This window comes from Hippocampus zosterae, chromosome 2 (assembly GCF_025434085.1).
Source record: "Hippocampus zosterae strain Florida chromosome 2, ASM2543408v3, whole genome shotgun sequence".
Lineage (NCBI taxonomy): Eukaryota > Metazoa > Chordata > Actinopteri > Syngnathiformes > Syngnathidae > Hippocampus > Hippocampus zosterae.
In genome coordinates, this window is record NC_067452.1 from 21,175,899 (window position 1) to 21,196,919 (window position 21,021).

The 21,021-nt window shown below is 41.1% G+C and overlaps 1 protein-coding gene across 1 annotated transcript; it reads left to right on the plus strand.

Annotated features, from left to right (window-relative positions):
• The first annotated feature begins 3,501 nt into the window (after nucleotides 1-3,501).
• Nucleotides 3,502-20,222, plus strand: srms (src-related kinase lacking C-terminal regulatory tyrosine and N-terminal myristylation sites). The gene is made up of 8 exons (XM_052056946.1): nucleotides 3,502-4,342; nucleotides 6,099-6,220; nucleotides 7,844-8,010; nucleotides 9,257-9,404; nucleotides 13,265-13,423; nucleotides 13,638-13,819; nucleotides 17,359-17,515; nucleotides 18,449-20,222. The coding sequence occupies exons 1-8, from the start codon at nucleotides 3,969-3,971 to the stop codon at nucleotides 18,646-18,648; spliced, it is 1,509 nt and encodes a 502-aa protein (XP_051912906.1). The 5' UTR covers nucleotides 3,502-3,968; the 3' UTR covers nucleotides 18,649-20,222.
• The last annotated feature ends 799 nt before the right edge of the window (nucleotides 20,223-21,021 follow it).

Genomic DNA, 21,021 nt, shown 5'->3' on the forward strand with positions numbered 1-21,021 from the left:
GAAAGAATCACTGAGGACACATACACAGGCCTGCTACTTATTACTGACTATATTACAAGTTAGCATCAATGTTATTTTTCTTCTATTCTGTGGTGGTGGTTTTTGACGTCTGGATTATAATCTCGATCGCTCGGCCTCGTATCCCTCTGTGGAAGGAAGTGTAATGTTTACATGTACAGAACTAAAACTTTCTGCCCTGTTTTCCCCTTGTATTGCCCGATTTCTTTCATTCTCTGACCCCCAACAACACCCCTGAGCCTCAACAAGGGAAATGAGAAGACCAACATGGAAATAACAGTTAACCAGAGACATGTTTTCAGTTAAATCTTGCACTACTCTTTATTTCAGTTTATTTATTTATTTTTAATTGGCTACCACTTTCTCCAAACACTCCAAACAAGTTCTTAACATGTAGCCATTTGTGACTAAGGGATGCTAACAGCTTGCTACAATCGCACATGCCTGAATGAGGAATGCTAACTGCTTGTTAATATTTCTCCAAAGTAAACGAAGGGATGCTAATAGTTTGTGTGATTTAAAGGATTCTAACAGTTTGCTACCATTAACGTCATGAGTTAATCTGAGATGCTAACTGCTTGCTGGCATTTAGCTAAAAGTCACTGAAGATACAAGTCATTTTTGAGTGTAACTAAATGAAGCGGGAGGCCCGGTAGTCCAGTGGTTAGCACGTGGGCTTCACAGTGCAGAGGTACCGGGTTCGATTCCAGCTCCGACCTCCCTGTGTGGAGTTTGCATGTTCTCCCCGGGCCTGCGTGGGTTTTCTCCGGGTGCTCCGGTTTCCTCCCACATTCCAAAAATATGCATGGCAGGCTGATTGAACACTCTAAATTGTCCCTAGGTGTGAGTGTGAGTGCGAATGGTTGTTCGTCTCTGTGTGCCCTGCGATTGGCTGGCAACTGATTCAGGGTGTCCCCCGCCTACTGCCCGGAGACAGCTGGGATAGGCTCCAGCACCCCCCGCGACCCTAGTGAGGATCAAGCAGTTAGGAAGATGAATGAATGAACTAAATGAAGCTAACTGCTTGTTGGCATTTAACCAAAGGATACTGAAGAGATGCCCTTTATTCGGATTTGGAGTTTAAAGGGGAATTAAACCCAAGATGTCAAAATTTGCTGAATTTTAAAAGTGTATATCTTCTTTATCTGACACTGTTTACTTAAATGTAAAGTATTCTAAAAAATATATGTTTAAAACATTGCATTCGCTCATCTATCGGGGCCACCATTTTTACATCTTTTCACTCTCACAAGTGCAAATTTGAGAGAATGTGAAGTGTATCAGATTTTCCTTTTAACTTTGTTTACTAAGAAAAGCAGTCAGAGTTGGTAAATACTGGACAGACCTACCGGTACTTAGCTAGCCAGCTAATGGCAGACGTGACTCGGCTGTCTCGCATCGTTCAAGTTGCCATCACTATTGCCACCAACATCAACACAACATCATCCTGAAATCATGTTCAGTCAAAATGCCTATTAATTACGCTGTCATTGATTAAAATGCATTATGGCACTGGTGAACAGCTTGCCGGGCAGCTTTTCATCAAGTGGCGAGTACCCGGAAGGGAGCAACAACTTGCGGATTATATTTCAACGGCAGTTTAATTGGCAAAAATGAATTTGCACAATTTTACCTTTTGATGCTGACAGCCAGACTCTGTTGCAGCTGCATCAGGCTATGCATCAGTTCGGGATTCTAACTGCGTATTAGCATTTAGCCATAGGCCACTGAAGGAATGCCAATAAACATGTGACTAAAGGATGCTAACATGTTGCTAGCATCTAGTGCATGTATAAGATAAGATATCCTTTATTCGTCCCACACTGGGGAAATTTACAGCCTCCAGCAGCAAGAATGTATGTCGAAAGAAAGGAGAAAGAGAAAAAAAACAACAAACATCTTTCAATTAAATACAATATGAACACAAATGGATAAATCGCAGTACTATTTACAATTTTCCTTCACATCATTTGCTTATTATTATTATTATGATTGTTATTTTTTATTCATCAGCCTGACAGCAGTCGGTAGGAACGAGCGTCGGTATCTCTCCTTCTTGCAGCGCGGGTGTAACAGTCTCTGGCTGAAGGAGCTACCAAGTGCTGTCAGGGCGGGCTGGAGGCTGTATACATTACAGACTGTAAATGCTTTTTAGTATTAAGCCATACGAATAGTTTATTAGCCTATCTCCATGCGTGGAGTAACATTTCTCCAAGTGTGCTCATGGATGCTAACAGTTGCTATCATCTACTTGTTCATCAATTAGGGATGCCAAGAGTGAGCTGAGTGTCAGTTTGTGAAGAAATTAAACTAGGTTTAAATTGAAAAGCAAGAAGTGGCCTCCTATCACTGTTGTTTTTTATTTTTATTTTGGGGGTGTTGGAGGGGCTCACACACTCATATACACACACACCAATCGGTGTGAGAGAATGAAAAGCCATTGAGACCCACTTTGGGGGTCTATTAGTATATTTTGCGATCGAGAAGGCTGCAGACGACACACGTCAACCTCAGGAAACAAAAACAACAAAGTTTTGTACAAACTCTCATTTGCTGCCCTCTTTGATACCATTTTCTATTTATTGTCTTTCTTATTTCATACGACAGTGGACCTACTGTGTTCATAGATGTAAATGAGACTTTCTGTTGTGTTTTGTCAAAGAGAACATATCATGTCAAACAATCTAATGGTGACTTTTTTTTAATGTGCTGTCACTGCTGACATTTTTTCCCCCCTTCGGACCTCCTGAAATGTACAACACAAAGCTCAATATACTAATGATAATAAAAACTGTGTCCTAACCAGCAAAGCCTCTGTGTCTTAGAACAAAAGCAAATTAAGAGATAGAAGTTGAGACTCAAAAGGATGTAATAGATTGTTAGGTCCACACAAGTGCCACAAAAAAGAATACTAGTGTACCAGAAAAAAAGTCATTCAGAAGAATAAAGTGGAACTGTTACAAGAATAATTATTTGCATAAAATGATACATTTACGAGAATTATCTCAACAGTTTATTTTACTGATGCACATTTTATGGGACTGGGCGGCCCGGTAGTCCAGTGGTTAGCACGTCGGCTTCACAGTGCAGAGGCACCGGGTTCGATTCCAGCTCCGGCCTCCCTGTGTGGAGTTTGCATGTTCTCCCCGGGCCTGCGTACTCCGGTTTCCTCCCATCTTCCAAAAACATGTGTGGCAGGCTGATTGGACACTCGAAATTGTCCCTAGGTGTGAGTGTTGAGCGTGGATGGTTGTTCATCTCTGTGTGTTCCGCTATTGGCTGGCAACCGGTTCAGGGTGTCCCCTGCCAACTGCGTGAAGACAGCTGGGACAGGCTGCAGCCTGCCCCGCGACCATTGTGAGAATAAAGCGGATCGGAAAATGCATGGATGGATGGAGGCGAGAATGGATTTATGGGATTTTTGTTTATTTTAGGGCGGAAAGATGAGTGGAGACACGAGTGTTTTGAACGTTGTATTTCAATGCACCATTGGATGCAGTCTGAGTTTTTGCCACTCGAAATTATATGTGACGTCACACCGAAAAGTGCCATTGCTCATGGTTGAGAGTGTGGGCGACCGCGAGCCCGCGCACCTGTCAGGTGTCGCGCACCCAAGAGCCAAACATACTTTTAAGGAGCCACGTTCACGCCGTCTTTCATCACGCGTTCAACTTTGTATCCGGCAAGGCTCGTGTCAGCCGGTCCAGAACCGAGCGCGAAGCCGCCACCTCGGGAGTCCTCGGCCGCTTCCGCATTCTCGCGGCAGCCCGCGTCCATGCGCCCAACAGGGAAAAAAACCGGTCGGTCCGGCTTATCTGGAGCCCGCCTTTGCTGGCCCGGAACAATGCTTCATCCCCGCCGCACAGGAGAGCAGCACAGCGGCGCGGCTACTTCTGGGCTGCGGTGGCTCGCATTCAGCGGTTGAAGGACGGTCCTAAGATACGGAGGTCATGGAGGGCTGCTGCCGCTCCTGCATGCCGTGTTTGAAGCGCCTCTGGGACTGCATCTGGCCAGACTTCCGCTACCCCAGCGTGCCGAACCATGTGATCGCCAACCGGGCCGCGCAAACCGCCGAGATCCGGACCGTGTCGGGCGACATTCGCGTGCCGTCGCCCAAGAAGAGGCCGGTCCAACTGTACGCTGCGCTCTTCGACTTCGAGGCCCGCAGCGATGACGAGCTGACGGTGCGTGAGGGCGACAAGCTTTCGGTGCTGGAGCAGCGAGGCGACTATGTGCTGGCCAAGAAACTGACCGGGTCACTGGACTCCGGACTTATTCCTGCCAATTATGTGGCGGTTCTGCAGGACGAGTTTGCCAAACACAAGTGAGTGCGCCCCGCCTAATTTCAGGTCGGTTAACGCCGCCTGGATGATTCACTTCAACGACAGCGAACTGATTTCAGGTCAGTTTCAAGGCTGTCTCAGACCTGCTCCATCGTGATTGAGTTGAAGAACCAACATGAATAAGACACACCAGCAATTAGCAAGTGGCATTCAGTTCTTGAAAAAATATAAGTTTTGCTTTCTATGTAATTTTCTTTTCTGTTAACTACTGACAACATAACTTCAGTGATTTCTCCCCCCAGAGCTGCCTATGTTAGTCTTTACAGAATCAGGATTTTTGAGCCATCACTGGCTCAAAAAAAAAAAAAAAAAAGAATAATAATAACAAGAACCAATCACCGATTCAATCAGAAGGTGGACCAATCTATTTAAACAATTTGTTTATACTGCACAGTTGACCCTATTCTCAGGGAATTGGGCCGTCACGAATAGCCAAAATTCATGTGTATTGGCAAATGGAAGGAAAATGTGACTTCCTAAATGGCCCAAAACCTGCTGTTCATGAGGGTTGAGATAACAGAGCATCATGGGGTTAACATGTTTCGCTTTTGGTTTGGCTTTTGTCCCGACAACATTTATTCTCTAAGAAGGTGTGGCATCAACGAGGCCGCCAAAAAAATAATATACATGAAGTGACATTCCTGCACGCATGTATGACTACTTGACCCTGCAACAGATTCGGACTAATAGCTTTTATTTATCATCTAAATTTAGATAACCAACATACTGTTGTCTAAAATCTCAGAAATCAAGTTTATGTATTTGGGCTGTTTCGCCCAGGCCGAGTACAGAATATTTACAATTCCGTTGTTACTAACGGGGGCTCAAAAGTAACATGACTTTTGAAATACTGCTGCTTTGTTGACGCTGACCTTGCTCTTATTTTCGGTGTCGCGCTGAACCGGTTTAACGCTCAGAGAAAACTGATCCATTACTACAGCTCCTGCACTGATCCCCACGAATGTTAAAAATGTTTAGATTTAATTTTATGTTCTTTATTCATTTCATCTGACGATCTGTTCAAGATGGTGGTCGACCTCTGTTATTCTGGAAAAAAATGCATAGAAAATAATGCAAATACACTGTAAATAATCCCTCTCAGGGTTAAGTGTTGCACTGGTGTAAAAAGAACTGCGTTTGGGCTCCTGCTTCTTTTAAAAATACATGTCACAGAAAAACCAGAAACCAAAAACAAAATCAGAAAGCAATTTTTGATGTTCTCGTGCATAATGGCACATTCTGGTGAAACTGTATTCCACATTTCATTGTATGTGGAGTTTTTGTGTCAGGAGTACACAAGGACATCAACACTTGCTTTGGCACAAAAACCAGGACAAAAAATATCCCCATGAATGACATTTTAAAATTAATCCCTCATTAGTTTCGATGTAGTCTGAGTGATACGCCCACACAAATCGTTGCGCACACACGCACGGACGCACACACACCCACCCACCCCTGATTCTCAGCTAGAAGCAAATGATCCCACAGCCACCATGTTGAACTGTGCTGACCAGTTTAGTGTTTACATTCTTCCGTTTGTATGTTTTGCTGAATCTCATTTCTTTATGTGCAACCTCCTTGCTCCACATATTAGCTCCTCCCACCGTTGAGGATTCGAGGAGAGCAATGAGTGCAGAGGGACCAATTGCTTGAAGAACTGTTATTTTTGCAGGTGGTTCTTGGTGGTGAGGTCCATAGTTGGCTCTAAAGTGGGGGTGTATGGTGTGTGTGCAGGTGGTACTACGGCAACATCAACCGCACCAAAGCCGAGAAGCTGCTGCTGGCCCCCCAAAACAAAGATGGCTGCTTCCTGGTACGCATCAGTGAGAGTCACAGTGATGAGTACACCATCTCAGGTGTGTGTGTGTGTGTTTGATAGTTTGTACACTTTTTTTTGGTGAAAGGCAGGATTAAAACCAAAAAAATACATTTTTATTCTTGTCATATTATGACTTTTCTATTTTTCTCGATCCTGACCTATTTTCTTTGTAAACTGTCACCTTTTTTCTCAAGAAAACATGATTTTGTTTTTAAAAGATCCAAAATTCTCCCTTGTAAAATAAAAAAAATCTTGAAATATTATGAAATTTACTTTTTTTCAGGATTTTAATTCAGGTATTATTGACTTTTTACTTGAAAAAAATGTATATTCTGATTTAATTTTGACTTCATTTTTATGGTGGATTTTTAAAATGGTTTTGTACTTTTTTCACCCTTGCACCTCCAACATAATACTAGTAAAATTTTGATTTTTTTTTTCCCCCTGAAATATCACAAGTACATTGTAATATATTATAAAATATTGCTCTAAATGCTTTAGATTTAGATTTATTTTCTTTGCAATTATATTGTTTTTTATTCTTGAGAAAATAAAGATTTTAGTTAGAAAACTGCTGACATCACCATTAACTCCCGACTTTTTGTCGGTGGTCATGGGTTCGATTCCATCCTCCTGTGTGGTGTTTGCATGTTCTTCCAATGCCTTCGGCGGGTTTTCTCCGGGTACTGCAGTTTCCTCCCACATTCCAAAACACATGTGTGATAGGGTAATTAATAACTCCAATTGTCCCTAGGTGTAACTGTGGGTGTGAATGTTTTCTGTCTATGTGTGCCCTGCGATTGGCTGGCAACCAGTTCAAGGTGTCCCCCGCCTACTGCCCGAAAAAAGCTGGAATAGGCTCTAGTACGCCTGTGACCCTCGTGAGGATAAAGCAGTTAAGATGTGTGTGTGTCTATCTATATTGCTATATAGATAGCTAGCTCTCAACGTGGTGCCTGTTCTTAAACAGCTTTCCTACTCATCTTAAGAAAATGATTGGTTGTTACCTGAGCCTGAAGCCACTGTGATGTAATTTTCAGTTGACAGAAAGTCAACTGAAAATGTTTTTACCCATCTCTCTGAGATGGGTAAAAACAGGTGGATTTTGCTGCTTAAATCACATTCGACAGGTACAATATTAATCATAATGCTGTGTTTAGATTAGTAGAGGTGCATAGAACAAATTAAGAAAATGTTTGGATTGACTTCCCCTTGAAGGGTAATTTAAAAAATGTGTTCTTTCCGAAGTGTATATCTAACTGGTAGCCTTTTGTAATAATCAGTAGCCAAGAAGTTACTCTTCGTTTCCGTTGGTGACCCCTGTATTACATCATTCTCATAGGTTTAAATGTTTCAAGATGAACAATTCCATAGAATTTTTTGTTGTTGTAATTTAAAAAAAAATCCCCTCAAAATATCCTGACTTGAACACAAATATATATTCCTTTAAGCCCCCCTCCCTCTTATTTATCCCCCATTATATCTGTTCAGCATTGCGGAAGCAGTCCATATACGGTATCTTCATATCCCAAAACAATTTTTCGGTGCAACCAAATAATTGTACATGCTCCCTCTATAGTTTTACATATTGTGATGGATATTGAAAACACTTTTCCTCTTATATGGGCATGTGTATTTCATCCTTGTTTCACTCTTCCAGCTCGGAGTGATGGGAAGGTGTTCCACTTCCGTGTGCAACGCTCCTCCATCGGTGCCTATTTTGTGTCCGACAAGATCTCCTTTGGGACGCTGGGCGAGCTGGTCTCGTACTATCAGAAGAACCCTCGCAGTTTGGGCGTGCTGCTGGCGGAACCTTGTGCTCAGCAGGTAAAGCTTCATACAGGCGAATATTAATACACAATGTATTCATAATCATAGTACCATACATGCTGATGAGCTGTTAGCAGCTGACCATGTTGCTCACTTGGAACTCATCACTGATGGCTTTTTTTCCATTTTTACCAATGTATTTTTTAAGAAAAAAAATACAGCTTTATACTGCTATGGTTATGATTTTTTTCTTTAGAAAAAAAGGGGTTTTTTCAACGTACTGATCTTTAATGATTTTTTTCAGGAGTGTGGGGGGGGGGGGGTTAAAAGTACATATTTTCTCATCACATTTCAAGCTTTTTGGGAAGCTACATACAAAACTTTCCCACCCCCCAAAAAACAAACAAAAAATACAACTATACTCTTGTACAATGTGTTTTTGTGTTGCGCTTTTTCCTAAAATGAAACTTTTATAGAGCTACAATTTTTTTCATTAAAAAAACTAACTATAATAATTTATTATCAATGTAGTCCAACCTTTTCCCCATCAACACTGAAATTAGAAAAAAAAATCCCTCAAAGTCAAACTTTTTCTGGGGGAAAAACATAATTTTATTCTTATATTTCAACTTTCTTCTTGAAGAAATGATTCTCATGATTTCAAAACTGATTCTCTCATGATTATTTTGGTTCCGTCCGCTGTAATCTTTGCAATATCACAGCATTAATTATATACAACATATGTACAATATTGTAATGTAGTAACAATAATTGTACGGGATTAAAACACACTTAAATATTTCAATTCTAAAGCATTTCAATGAGGTGTGCTTGTTTACTGTATGTTAACAAGCAGACACTGTGACATTGTTCTCTATAAATGTGTGTTTTCTTTTTATGCTTGACAAATGTTATTTAAGAAGTGATATTTCAGTCCTTTGTTATTCCTATACAACTGTTTTATGTTTTTTGTTGTTATTGCTTTTTTAAAAAACTTTTACATTGCGTTGACTTAACAAATGTCAAACGCTTTCACTGTCGATCTTGTTTGTGGCACACTAACAATAAAAGATGATCACGAAAAGTCGTCTGGCTTGTCTTCTTCACCAGTGGCAAACAAACATTTTTTTTTTCTTCTTGCTTATCCTCATCATCAGCGGAGAGGCTGAGGTCACTCAAGCATGTCCTTGAGAGTTCCTCAGAGAAGAACCAGCATGGAACCTGCCGCGTGTAACACTGATGACACACATGCACCCATACCCGTGCGTCTTGTGGCGTGTACTCACGTGCTTGTGTTCTGCAGCGGGAGATTTACGACATGGAGCCTTGGGAGAGGCCTCGCGAGGAGTTCAAGCTGCATCGCAAGTTGGGCGAAGGGCACTTTGGCGAAGTATGGGAGGCTCTGTGGACCGCCGAGAACAAGCGAGTGGCTATTAAGATGCTCAAACAAGGTACAGCACCGCAATCAACGACACGCCAACTGGTACACTGGAGGTGTTTCCAAGGAGAGCACGCAGCTGAAGCTCACAAACAACATTATTTAGAGCAGAGGTGTCAAACATACGGCCCACGAGCTGGAAACAGGTCCCAAGGAGGTTTGATCAGGCTCGCGGGATGATTTAAAAGTGAAAAAAAATGCATAAAAGACACAGACTGAATATTTTTAATTAGGATTGGATTGGATACAACTTTATTGTCAAATGTGCTGTGTAGGTGAAATGTCTTCCCTCTCAACATAAAACGATTAATATGCTGCAATTTATTGATTATCCGCTATTTGGCTCCCATTCCAACGGTGACTTTGTTAAACGTTGCATGATGAAGGTGGCTGACCTTGTATGTCCCAAGATGCGATAAGCTTTTGCCAATATTAGCCTGACGAGGAATACTCTGGCAGACAGGATTTCGGACCTATCAGCAGACTTAGGCAGCCAATTGAAACGGAGTTAAGTAATTTCGTCAAATGTTTTGTAAAAGATATGTCCGTTAAAGTTCACCATTTTCTGGATGTTCTTATGCTTCTTTATACCAAAACAAAGGACAGACATGATATTTTGGTTATTTATAGCAGAGTATGGTATAATTTTAATGGTCCGGCCCATTTGACCTCTACCGAGGCCGTCTGTGGCCCACAATGTTAAATGAGTTTGACACCCTTGCAGGGCCAGAGTTAAGTGGTGGACACGCCCATCACTGGCTACTCTGCCACCCCTCTGGCCACGGCAAAGATTGATTAATTGATTAACGTAATTCTGTGCTGCAGATAATTAGTTCTGCCTTACTGCCGTGAGAGTTATACCAAGAGGTACTTGGATGCTCTGCTTCCACACATTTAGATTGACCAACTAATCTTACCGGATATAAATCAATACTACTGAGCGGCCTGCACCAACTCCAGCAATTGTTTTTGTAACAGTGATTGATACTTGTCGTGAACATTAATCAAGATCATTACTTTCCCTCCTCAGCAGACAACCGTCGGCCTCGTCAAATTGCATAACTCTTTTGTCATTCACGACTGTTGAGTTGTCAGGCTACCAGATTAAAGTCGTTCTATGTCTCACACTCCAAGTCCGTCACCGATCAGACCTTGCCCAATCTTCGCGTTCTGTCATGATTCAGTCCATTGTCGCAGGTTGGGGAGGCTGGACAAGCAGCTGTGAGTCATATCGACGGAAGCATTCTGTCCATGTGGGTTTGTTCTCTGCTTAGAAAAGGCAATAAATAAACATTCCTGAATGGTGGCAAGAGGGTATGGACTGTCTATTCTCCAAAAAGAACTTAAGGTAACAAATTTGTTTAATGACTCCAAATTATTGTTCAATTTTTTAAAAAATCACGAAACAGGCACTGAGAAATAAATTAATATAAATTTTAATTGTAGGTGGACAATACCATTTTCCACCACTAAAACAGATCGAGAAGACTTCAAGGGTATATTTACAAGGTTTCAGCCTACACTCATGCCACCAAGTGGCATGAAAATGACCAAGATATATGTATGTGCCACACTCTTTTTAACATTTTTTTCTCAGATAACTTCAAACTTTTTTTACCGTATAGTAAAGAAATTACGAAGCATGTAAAGTAGAGAATTACTGTGTCAATGAACTAAAGGATGCAACACATTTGTATTTGCAAAACATATTTTTCAGCGTCAAACAGGCAGGGACACAAATGTTTCCTCCAGCATCATAGCTCCACCGGATAGCAGCCCAATTACTGTCTGTTCATTTTGGGGCCATTTTGTTTGTTTGTGCGCACCACATCCAGTCTCTCGTCAGAAGTATGATGCCACTGCCTTCCGATACAAGAAGTACAGTACATGTCAAACTATGCGGCAAGATGAACAAAAATTCTGACATGCGACAAAGTCATGTCGACATCTGGGACACTATACGGGCTACGACATGTCAAGAGCACTCAAAATTGGCTACGAGATGAGTGTGTCTGCGGCTTGTCTGTCGGCTCAAAATCTGACTACATTCGTGTCAGCTCAACATGGCCAAGAAGTTATTGTTTATATCATCCACAGTCATGGTTTCATGAAATTAAAAATACACCAACTTTGCCCAACATATAATACAAGCAAGAACACATCTAAGTAAAGAACAACATGTAAAATTATGAAGAGTTAAGAGATAATATGACAGACTGAGTCATGGAGCTGCAGTATGCGAAATGCCATCGGTGACAATTGATCACTCTCATACTGTAGGTTGGTTGTTGGCGAGCGAATCAGTGCATTAGGCAGAAGTAGACCATGAGAGATAAGAAAAAAAGGCATTAAAATATTGCTTTTGTCTCTGCTTGTATTTTCAGTGTGTTGGGGAAGGTTGTTATATACTGTATGTGCATTTGATTTCATGAAACCCTGGCAGTGGATGGTATGATGAGCAATGACTTCAGCCATTGGACGTTTACAGTGATTGTTTTAGACTGACTCTATTCTACTTTTCAACATGATAGTGGTATATTTTTTTTTCTGAGGGCCAAAGTGGGCACACCAGAAACAATTGCACAATGTATTGAATTGGCAGCATTAAATCATAACACACACACACACACACTCTTTTTGCTTCGCTTAGGCTCTGATTGGCTGTTTGAACCATCAGCAAGCAGCAAGGCAAGCAGCATCAGCGTCTAGTGTTTCGTGTGGAGGCGTAGGCAAAACGTAGACAGTTGCCTGGGGCCCAAAGATTTGTCGGGACCGGCCATTAATTTTTTTTAAGCTGTTGTTTTGAATTGTTATTCTTTTAGTCTTAATTCTAGTCTTATTACTCACCTGAAAGAAACAACTCTAAGATGCTTTACCTATCAGTTTGACTGCTTCGGCTTATTTTTTCAATGCAAGGGACCACTCCATCTTTTTACTCTTATGTGGTAACTTTAAGGAATTTAGTCATTGTATTGAACATATAAACCAGGGGTGTCAAACTCATTTCACATTGCGTGCTACATACAGCCTCTGTAGATGCCAAGTGGGCCGGACCATTAAAATTATACCATACTTGGCTATAAATAACTAAAATATCATGTCTTTCCTTTGTTTTGGTATAATGAAGCACAAGAACATTAGGGAAATGTTGATATTTAATGAACATATCTTTTACAAAACATTTCATGAAACATCTTAGATTTCCTTAGACAAATTTGCAATTTACTTTGATCATTCACATCTATGCATTGCCACTGATTGTACAAAGGCTTGATCAAACTCCTTGGGGCCTGGTTCCGGCCTGCGGGTTTGACACCCCTGGCCTACAACCTTCGGTATGTACAGGGACTATGTAAGCACACACTCGGGCACATTAATCTATCACTATGCTCTCACACTATAATCAATAGCCCATTACAGGATTTAATCAATTTACCACCTTAATTTTGATATTTATATTGTTTTTCTTGAGGGGGGGGCGGGGGTTGTGCTTTACTTTTGAACCTTTTGAACAGCAACCAATTCACACGTTTTCAGGTCAGTTTCAAAATGATTTCACAAATTAACACCTAAAACAGAAACAAACCATTGCTTAATGTTTGTTCCTGTTTTGGGATTTTTTTGTAAAATTTTTTTTGAGGCTTGTACCCCTTAAATTATAGCAACTCTCTCTAATTTCAAACAGCTTCTAAGTATTGTGGTAAAAAGCATATGGGAGCAGTAAAACTACCGGTATACTGTTTTTTTTTTCAGGTCTCACTGTATTGTGGGCATTTTCACCTTTTGCGTGTTGGTCTGGAACATACAGTATGAACGGGGATTTACTATGTAAATGTGTTGTGTGTTTTTATTTTATTTTATTTTTTTTCTCAGAGGACACCAAACAGGATGAGTTTGTGAAGGAGGTGCAGGCATTGAAGAGCCTCCACCATCCCAAACTGATCCAGCTGCTGGCTATGTGCTCCCGAGGAGAACCAGTCTACATTGTCACTGAGCTGATGAGCAAAGGAAGCCTCAAGTCCTACCTGGCCTGTGAGTTTAAAAAAAATGCTCTCATGTTTCATTTGCCTTTCCAGGCACTTACCGGTAATACATTCACAAGTCACTTTCTTTTACATCACATGTCTCCTCTTAAACATTGTTGATCAACAAAGCGTTAGCCCCAGTTCGGGCTTAAAATTCATCTGACATTCTATGACTGGTTTCAATGCAGCTTTCATTGAAAAGTGTGCCTATGTGTGTCTAGCTGCAGAAGGTCAGGTGCTGACCTCAGCTCACCTCATCTTCATGGGCAGTCAGGTGGCTGAGGGCATGGCCTACTTGGAAGACCGGAACATCGTCCACAGAGACTTGGCGGCTAGAAACATCCTGGTGGGAGAGGACCTGGTCTGCAAGGTGGCAGACTTCGGGCTGGCTCGTATTATCAAGGTGTGTGCGTGTTACACGGCAGGTGTGAGTGTGTGTGAGACAAAGATGTGACGTCAGGGTGATGCGTGTAAAATGAAGTTAAGAAAAGTAAATCGTAAAAGGTCCAAACAATCAAATTGTCTCTTGTTGCAATTTCACCTCATGTTCCAGATATTGTTTGCTGCATGGAATCCTTGTTAGTTTGCAAAATGCATCTATTAATGCTTATATTTCATATTTTATCTGAACATATTATGAAGATACTGGTGAAACTGCTCGTTCAGTATATAATGTATGGCAAACTAATCTTTATCCTTAGTTAGGCACTTGGTGTAATGTGCATTACACATAGTCGGAAACACAATAGGCACAGGATAACGTTTAGCATCTAGGTAGCAGTGTTATAAATAGGGATGCGAAATACACCTTTTTTTTCTACACGTACTCAATGCTTGAGTATTAACCGATACTAAATAACCGATACCACGAGAATTATTATATGTAAAAAATTTTGTGAACAAATGACAGATAATTTTAAAGAAAGTCCCTATATAATGCATCCCAATATATTGTTTTTTTCCTTGAAACTAATAAGAATGTGGCTGTACAATTTCTTTTCAAGGAATACAGTGAAGTGCAAAGAGAACACAACAGTGGTTCAAACCACATTTAGCAATGCATACCATTGAGTTTTTTATTGTCATTTAATTCAACTGTGGTGTCTCTGTTTGAACACTGATGGGCACGGACATGACAAACATAACCTAGAAGAAGAATAAAAGAAGGCACGAAAAAGAAATCTGTCATCATGTACTGTGTGCTGAGCTGTCAATAAAGTGAACAAATAAATAACATTTTTGAGAATACCACACTGGACAAAGCCGAAAGTTCGGAACAGGCCCACGTAGCAAGACCCGTTGTGAAACTCTTTGTGGCGATCAGAGGTTTTCACTTGACCGATGAAGACATAAGCTAATGCTAATGGACCCACCCACCATCGATCACGTCGTCATATGAAGCACAGTAGCAGCCTTTCCCAGTGATGTTCCTACATCCATCCATCCATCCATTTTTGAACCGCTTTATCTTCACAAGGGTCGCGGCACGTGCTGGAGCCTATTCCAGCTGTCTTTGGGCAGTAGGCGGGGGACACCCCGAACCGGTTGCCAGCCAATCGCAGGGCATACAAACAACATTTGCACCCACAATGAAACCTCGGGACAGTTTAGAGCAGGGGTGCTCAAACTTTTTGGATCGAAGATCTACTTTTCGATCAACTAAACTCCCGGGATCTACCCTTATCGGCACGCGCGCACGCACACGCACACGCACGCCCTGATGAGAAACTGAGGCATGCGACGCACTTTTGCAGCCTGTTAACTATCGTAGCTCACACGTACCGTTTTAAAGTGCTTCCCTGGGCCATCCTAGATTCCTATTCTTTGCTCGTGCCCTCGGTGAATTGTACACGAAGCAAACTCTGAATGAGAATAATGACGATAAAAGATAGAGGACAACAGTTCTGATCACAAGCTGCAATTGCAGACTGCTGAGAGCTAACAACTTCCGGTGACATAATCACACGCCACCGTAAATTCAAGATTTACCTGCTCTATTTTATTTTTAAATATTTTTTGGGGTGAAAATGAGACTGATAAGATGATTAGGGTGCAGTTAACACAAAAAATATATTATTAACATGTACAAAGACACATAAATGGTTGTTTGTTTTTTTCTCCTCGACACTCCTCAGATCTACTTGAGACCTGTCTTAGATCTACCGGTAGATCAGGATCTACCTAATGGGCACCCCTGGTTTAGAGTGTTTCAACCAGCCTGCAATGCATGTTTTTGGAATGTGGGAGGAAACAGCAGTACCTGGAAAAAACCCACACACGCACGGGGCTAGAGCTAGGATCTCACCCATGACCTCTACACTGTGAGGTCGACGTGCTAACCACTCCTCCATGACTTAATATACTTTTAAGTCATAACTTTTGACTTGTCAATGCCAAAGCGTTTACGATCAATATAGAACAGGTGTCACCAACATTTTTGAGGGTGAGAGCAACTTCATGTGTACCGATTGTGTGAAGGGCTACCAAATTGATACACGTCTGAAATAACATATTTGTCCAAAATACCTTCAATAATATGAGGATGTGTTATTTTTAATACTTGATGATTTAAATTGTCAGACTTTGATCGTGTTTCGAAATGTCTCAGAGTACTGCCAATGTTTGCATTTTTAAATCATAATTTCTACTAGCAAATCACAATGTCCAGGCACTGGCGGGCTACTCAAGTGGTCTTCACGGGCTACCTGGTGCCCGCGGGCACCATGTTGGTGACCACTGATATAGAACATGCATCCTTGATTTTTGTAATTTTTGCAACCTCCACGAATATAAAACACAGCAACACTTTGCCCGTCGGAGTTTTAACGTAATACTAGACTTGATTGTAATGACGGTAACACCACTCAGTTCATAGAATGCACGGCGTGGAGCAATTCATGTATCAGTGGTGAGCAAAGTACGGCCCGCGGGCCGGATCCGGCCCGTTGGTCATTTTAATCCGGCCCGCCGAAGATTGGTGCACAATTAAGGTTTGATTGCATTCATTTAATTTGGACTTGTAATGACAGGTATTTCAACACAAGGTGGCGCAGTTATTTCAAGTTACTGAGCACAGGGAGGGTGGGGAAGACGAAGAAACGGGGAGAGAGTAATGACCATGGAAGGGAAAGTGACATGTATCTGATTAAACGAAGCGGGTAACAAAGTACGAAACATTCAGGAGATGCCTGGAGTCGGAAAGACTCAAATCTACGAGACTTCGAAAAACAAGGAAGCGATTCTTACTCAGTCCAATTGTAGCAATTTTCATGCTTAGAGTGAATTGCTTGTGGCTCGAGTAAATGAACATTTCCTAGAATGGTTTGATTGTTATCGTGTTAAAAACTTTCCGCAAACAGGACCGCTAATAAGAGTCGGAGAGCAGTCAAATGTGTAGAGCGTGAACAACAGGGGGCTCAGTACACATCCTTGAGGAGAACCGGTGCTCAGTGTGATGGTGGAGGAGAAGGTTACATTATTACTGGCATACAAAGACATTGAGCATCTTCTTTATTTTTTCTATTTTTTATTTCTGTTTCTAACTTTTGGCCCGGCCCTCCACAATATTTTCTGCTTCTCATTTGGCCCCCCGGGAAAATAATTGCCCACCACTGAATTGTAATTCATGACGTTATAATGACATTAATACTTGTAATATATTTGTTTGTGTTACCAGTAGTTGAATGTGTGTTATACTTAACCGTCACCTTTGTTTGATTTATGTTGTACTTTTTGTTAGTTATTTTGAAACAAACAGTTACTTTTGTGTAAAATTGTGACAGCCAGGTAAATTCCTACCAAGCATTAATGTCAACCTTACAAACGCATGGATTTATAGAAATTGGATCCTAATTCGGTCTACTTAAAGGAGTCTTACTCTGTTTGATATGTCTTCGCTTCCTGTCTATCTTGCGGAATACCAACTTTTGCGCCATTTTCCAGGACAGTGTGTACACAGCTAGCCGGACCACCAAGATCCCTGTGCGGTGGACGGCACCGGAGGCAGCCATTCACCAGAAGTTCTCCGTCAAGTCGGACGTGTGGTCCTTTGGCATTCTGCTCTTCGAGATGATGTCGCGCGGGAAAATGCCCTACGAAGGTATTGTGTAACATCCGAATATTCAACACACATTTCATTTGATATGCCGCGAAATGTGATACTGTGACTTGTCCCCCCCAAAAAGGAAAAAAAAACGCAAAATTGAGGAATGTAATTAATTTATGGTTACTTTCCACATTTATCACCTCAACACGGCAAGAACCTAAGGGCAGATTTGTGTCATAAAAATGTAGAAAGAAGTTTTATATAGCAAATAATTGCCCTTTGGGTGGCCTCAACACGGCCATAAAGTTAATGGTTTTGAAAATATACCTACCGTATTGGCCCGAATATAAGACGGTGTTTTTTGCATTGAAGTAAGACTGAAAAAAGTGGGGGTCGTCTTAGATTCGGGGTCTAGACATTATACCCATTCATGTCGCTAGATGGCGCCAGATATTATTGAAGCGAATGCTGAACTTGACTCCCAGACCAAAGTGAACCCCTGCCACGAGGAATAAAAATAAAAATAGCGGTCACACGAAGAAGAAAAATTAAAAATACCGGTAAGTTGGAAAAGAGAAGAAAATAATAGAAGCGATAATAGAAAATGGAGAAAGTAGTGACAATCTGGAGAAAAGTGGGTCGAAGATCGGCCAGGTTAACGGCAACTGAGGAGAAGTAATGATGTAATTTACATTTCAAAAATCAGAAGCCATTCATTTGCGAATGTGATTGCACTTTAGATTTGAATGAGGCAAAATAACATGCTTTTTCTCTCATAATATATTGTTATGATCATTGGTTCCAGATGTACTGTACCGGTAATTATTTTCCGTATAAAAATTAATTTGGTGTTCAAAAAGTCTTTTTTTTAAACTTGAGTCTTAAAAAAGAGGGGGTCGTCTTATAATCAGGGCCTTCTTATATTCGGGCAAATACGGTATTTTAGTCTCATGAGATTCTCCCATTCCGTAACTGACAATTTTTCAGGCAAAAACAACAAGCAGGTGTTGGACCTGCTGTCATCTGGTGCTCGCCTGGCGTGCCCTAGCAGATGTCCTCACAACATCTACCGCATCATGATGGACTGTTGGGCGGGCGATCCTTCCAAGAGGCCTTCCTTCCATGCTTTGCACAGCCAGCTGGACTCCATTTATGCTCGTATCTACTTCAAGACCATCGAGGTGTGACAATGGGGCGGAGAAAAGGAGGACAATATCGCCGCCATGGACGCTGACATAAACGGTCTGCCATGAAGGAAGCCAGATGGAATTCTTCACCGAGCCACGACTATTTCCTCAATGACGACTGCAGGCCACAGGCGCTATGTGCAATAATGATGTGCTGGCTGGTGTTTCGCCATATTAACTGCCTGACATAAGCTAATCTTTTTGTCCAAACGTAACCTCCAGTTATTCTTAAAGGAAGACGGTATGCTGGTGATTCCTCAGTGGAGATGGAATTTCCTTTTGGTCATTAGCTTTAGCATTATCATTTTTTAAGAACAAATGTGAGCCCATGAAAGTGTTCAGGCTTGCAATCATTGCTAAATCACTTTGCACTGACTGTTGGTGGGCAAAGTATGACTGTTTCTTTTTTTTAAATTAATCTGGCCCTCGAAGCAGCTGCATTGTCAAGAGTCCTTTAAAAAAAATTGGGGAGGGATAATTTACATTTTTCCCCCCTAAAATAAAATGCATTTATTATTGTAATAATAATTATTATTATTATTGTAATATTTTATTATCTTTCTTTTTAATTGTTCCTTCAAATAATCCCATTCTTGGTAGCGAAAATCCACAAGTAATTGATGCCCCTTAAAATGTTTAGTTTCCTATATTAATAGTTTGAGCTGTAAATATGCCACCATTTCTTTACTGATTTTTTTTTTAAATCAGAGATTCAATTAATCCTCTAAAAATAATTTGGGGTGCTGATTCCAAATCTCCCCTCATTTTCATCTACTCTGATCCTTGAAGGCCCCTGTCCTTCATGCTTTACATCATTGGTGTCAAACTCAGGTCCTGGAGGGTCGCTGTCCTGCATGTTTTCTAAGTCTCTATCAAGTGTGTTGCAACAGGGAGACTTGGGGGAGACTTGGGAGACAGGGAGGCCATGACTTGGAAAACATGCAGGACAGCGGCCCTCCAGGACCTGAGCTTGACACCCATGCTTTACATCTTTCCCTCCTCCAACACACCTGATTCAAACTATCAGTTCATCAACAAGCTCTGTAGAAGCTTGATAATTATCCTGACCATTTGAATCAGGTGTGCATTAGGACGGAAACATCTAAAGCACGTAGGACAAGGGGGCTCCCAGGGACCAGAGTTGGTGACCCCAGCTCTTCCACATCAGATTTTCCTAATAATAAAAATAAACTGAACTGGTTGCAAGTCAAATGCAGGGAACACATAGACAAACAACCATCACACCCACTGTCACACTTGGCACAATTTAGACTTGATTCCATTTTGAGTCTAAATTATGCCAGATGTGACTCTAAATTTTAGCCTACCAGGTTAAGCCACGGATGGATTTTTTTTCTACAACTATAAATTACAACTCTTGGTAATATCTATATTTTGCCAGCTTTTATTGGTCAAACCCGTACACACAAACAAGTGATGATCTCAAAAACCTAATGTGCTCAAAAATTTGTTTGAAATCTCTGTCAAAAATACATTTCAGCACACATAAAGCTATTTATGATTAAAATGTGTTGCTCAAAAGTTTTATGATCCTAAAACCAATTCAAATTCTAACTCATTCATTCATTCATTCATTCATCTTCTGTACCGCTTGATCCTCACTAGGGTCGCGGGGGGTGCTGGAGCCCATTCCAGCCGTCTGATAACTCATCTTACTAAATAACTGTTCAAACTAAATCGCTTACAGATGATTTTATTCAATTCTTTTAATAGCCACTGAGTGAGCAAACAGATGCACGCTTGGCTCTATGCTATAGTTAGCTTCCCCATAACATAGATGTTTGAACAGTCGACATACATCACTTCAACATATGTATTTGATACCAATTACCACTTTCCTATTAGTCAGGGCTTCAGACATCTGGTGCTATTTAGGGAATTACAGAAAGAACACAACCCCCCCCCCCCCCACCCGGTAAAGGCGATGATAGGTTCTACAAAAGAAATTAATATTGATCACTTGTAATCGATTTATAACTATTTAGATCTAAAAATGATTATGAATCATATTAACATTCAAATTGTATGTTTTACATATGTTGTTTCTTTTTGTTTAAAAAAAAATAGATTTTTAAATCTTACCTCATCAAATGGCCCCACCCATTCATCCTTTTGAAAAAATTAAGAGTGACCTCTGAGCACCAAAGTTTGCCCACCCCTCGTCTTAGCTTGGATGGTTAGCACACTTTCAACTGTAGCAAAGACTTGTGACAAAAGCAGCACAGAGTATTATGTTGACTCAGTCTTCCAGCGGCCTCCAGATGGAGTGCCATGTTTACACGGCTGTCGGCACGATGACCACCGGCGACTTTTCTTTGACAGGGTTGCATGCGGTGCAATGCAAGAAAACAA

What these genes read in the sequence shown, in the direction of transcription:
- srms (XM_052056946.1), top strand. Translation starts at nt 3,969, where the DNA reads ATGGAGGGCTGCTGCCGCTCCTGCATGCCGTGTTTGAAGCGCCTCTGG. An exon ending in GGCTGGCTCGTATTATCAAG is followed by an intron (nt 13,820 to 17,358) that starts GTGTGTGCGTGT and finishes GCCATTTTCCAG; the next exon opens with GACAGTGTGTACACAGCTAG. An exon ending in CGGGAAAATGCCCTACGAAG is followed by an intron (nt 17,516 to 18,448) that starts GTATTGTGTAAC and finishes ACAATTTTTCAG; the next exon opens with GCAAAAACAACAAGCAGGTG.